The sequence below is a fragment of the Elephantulus edwardii genome, unplaced genomic scaffold (genome assembly GCF_000299155.1).
Source record: "Elephantulus edwardii isolate Elephantulus edwardi_28Jun2011 unplaced genomic scaffold, EleEdw1.0 scaffold00325, whole genome shotgun sequence".
Lineage (NCBI taxonomy): Eukaryota > Metazoa > Chordata > Mammalia > Macroscelidea > Macroscelididae > Elephantulus > Elephantulus edwardii.
The window spans coordinates 305,021-307,963 of NW_006400075.1; the positions used below are offsets into that span (position 1 = coordinate 305,021).

The window sequence follows — 2,943 nt, forward strand, 5'->3', positions numbered from 1 at the left end:
GTCTGACATACTTTGGACATGTTGCAAGGCAGGATCAGTCCTTAGAGAGGGATGTCATGTTGGGAGGGTGGAGAGACAGTGCAGGAAGGAAGATCCTCTAGATTCTGTGACTGGGGTATTGTGGTTAGATGTATTAGATATAATAAGATCCGTAAGAGATAGAGCAGGGTTTAGGGCTATCGTACACAGAGACACTATGATTAGCAAGCGACTCATAAGAACAACAACATAAAATTAATCAGGGAAAAACTAGGAACAACTCTAGAATCTCTATTCCAAAGCATGAACAGTCTTCCAAGCATAATGAAAAACCTACAGCCAGCAGAGACTGAGGTAGATGATGTGACCTTCTACAAACCAAATCCCAATGCACATCAAAAATCTTCTCCAATAGGGTACAGGCTGAGATAAAATATGACAATGACATATCTGATAAGGGATTACATCTAAAATGTATAGAATATTCCAGCACCTCAACAAGAGAAAGGTCAAACATATCATCTTGAAATGGGCACAGGATAGGATTAGAAACACTTCACCAAAGAAGATATTCAAATGGCAAGCAAACATATGAAGAAATATTCAAAATTCCTAGCTATCAGTGAGATGCAAATCAAAACAATGTTGAGCTTTCATCTCACTCCAGTAAGGATAGTAAAGTTCAACATGGCAACAAATAAAAAATGCACGTGAGAATATGGAGAGATTGGAACCTTATTCTGTGCTGGAGAGAAAGTAAAATGGCACAGCCATTGTGGAAGGCAGTCTGATACTTTCTCAAAAAGTTGGAAATAGAAATACCATTTGATCCAAATTCCTCTACTGGGAATATACCCAAAAAAAAACCCCAGGGATGCAACTCAAAGAGATGTATGCACACTCATGTTACTGCTGCAGAATTCACAGTAGCAAAGAGATGGAACCCACCCAACACCCATCAACAAACTAATGGATAGAAAAATTATGGTATATTCACAAAACAAAATACTAGCTATATTGAGTGAACTATCTTAGTCACAAAAGGATAAATACTTTATAAGACTGTCGTTATAAAATAGAACAAACATGATGGATTTGGGTAGAGAATAGGAAGAGTGAATAGATAATGAATACTGCATTAGAACAGATGAGGGGAAGAACTGTTAAAAAGGAATGTGTGAATTGTGTATCATATGCTTGACGGCAATCTGAAATAGGATGGAAAAGTACATTGTGTGGTGGGGTGGGGGAGGAAAGAAAATGTGCATCAATGAATTAAAAAATAATTTTAAAGTATTTTTTGTTAAAAAAATGTGTATCCTAATCTATATTAGAGAGAACAGGGGACAACCTAATGTAAATTTCTTAACCAAACACAAGAATGGCATGACCTTCAATCCTCAGAGTCAGAGTCTCTGTAGATTTTCTAGTTTCTGCACTGGTGAGTCTTAAGAGGGGTCTCAGAAACTTTCTAGTGGCAATCTAAGATGTGACTAAAGGCCTCTACTTGTTTTGAATAAAGAACAATGAAGAAAATGAATGTTGCAACAAACTAATTATTCCATTAATAGTCATAGAGCTCACAATCACTCCAAGTTCTGTAATTATGAGACCAGAACAAATAGATTACACCTGTCCGCCACTGATGACCGGTTTAAAAAGGATCATGTTAGAACATATTTGACAGAGTGTGGGACAAAAGTGGGCCAAAGCTCAAAAATCACAAAAGTGTCCACACTTACTTGTCTGATACAGACAAGGGGATCATGATATATCCAGTGGCCTTATCATAGTCCTTTTCACCTCCATCTGAACTAACCAGTGTATATCAACTTTCACCCAAACAATAATAAGGAAATAGTCACTCTTAAAACAGCAGTCATAAAAGATAAAAAATGGTAGAACTTATTGAGAGATAAAGTGCAGAAGGCAGGGAAGGAGAGGATAGAAGGATAAATACAATCCAGAATCACAAGGTAAAAGTCAGAAGTGTGCAGTTACAAGAGGGGATTTTAATCAATGTCACAATAAAAATGTAGAAAAAAAAAGATTGAATGGAAAAAAATATGCTCTGAAAATTTCCACTCAAATGGTAATAAGAAAATTGAGAAACATTCCCCCCCCCCCAGAGTGTTATCCTTAATGCTCCCAAACACTCCTGTCTGCTCTGGGCTATGGTCACACAGAGCCATGTCCCTCAATATCTTGCTAATATATAAGAAGAGCACATGCAAATAGGGCTCTGCCTCTTGCTGATGAAAACCAGCCCAGCCCCAACCCTGCAGCTCTGGGAGAGGAGCCACAGAATCTCCAGTGTCCTCACTCAGAACCAGGGCTGAACACAGACAAGTCACTATGTCTCCACTTAGCTGGATTTTCCTTGTTGCAATTTTAAAAGGTAATTTTGTAGAGAACAAGTGTTATGTGTTTAGGTATGACTGAAATAATGCACATGTGTAATGATTTTCTGACCGGAATGTCATTGTGTTTGCAGGTGTCCAGTGTGAGGTGCAACTGGTGGAGTCTGGGGGAGACCTGAGGCAGCCTGGAGGGTCTCTGAAGCTCTCCTGTGCAGCCTCTGGGTTCACTTTCAGTAGTGCTTGGATGAACTGGGTTCGCCAAGCCCCAGGAAAGGGGTTGGAATGGGTCTCACTTATTAAAAGTGATGGTGGTACAAGCTATACAGATTCTGTGAAGGGCCGATTCACCATCTCCAGAGACAACGCCAAAAACATGGTGTATCTGCAGATGAACAGTCTGAAAACAGAGGACACAGCCATTTATTACTGTACAGCAGACACAGTGAGGGGAAGCCAACATGAACCCAGACAAAAAACTCTCTGTGGGATGTAAAAGATTCTGATCCAGGAGCAGGTGCAGATGTGGGTTAACCGCTTGTTTCCTGTAGCAGTGTGGGTATTCTCTATCTGACAGCTTCCCCAGGGATTATTTCTTTTTTTTTTT

The 2,943-nt window shown here is 39.6% G+C and overlaps 1 gene segment (V, D, J or C); it reads left to right on the forward strand.

Annotated features, from left to right (window-relative positions):
• The first annotated feature begins 2,334 nt into the window (after positions 1-2,334).
• Positions 2,335-2,832, forward strand: LOC102851676. The segment is given in 2 exon segments: positions 2,335-2,377; positions 2,474-2,832. Coding segments are annotated over 2 exon segments (402 nt in total).
• Positions 2,833-2,943: the final 111 nt, after the last annotated feature.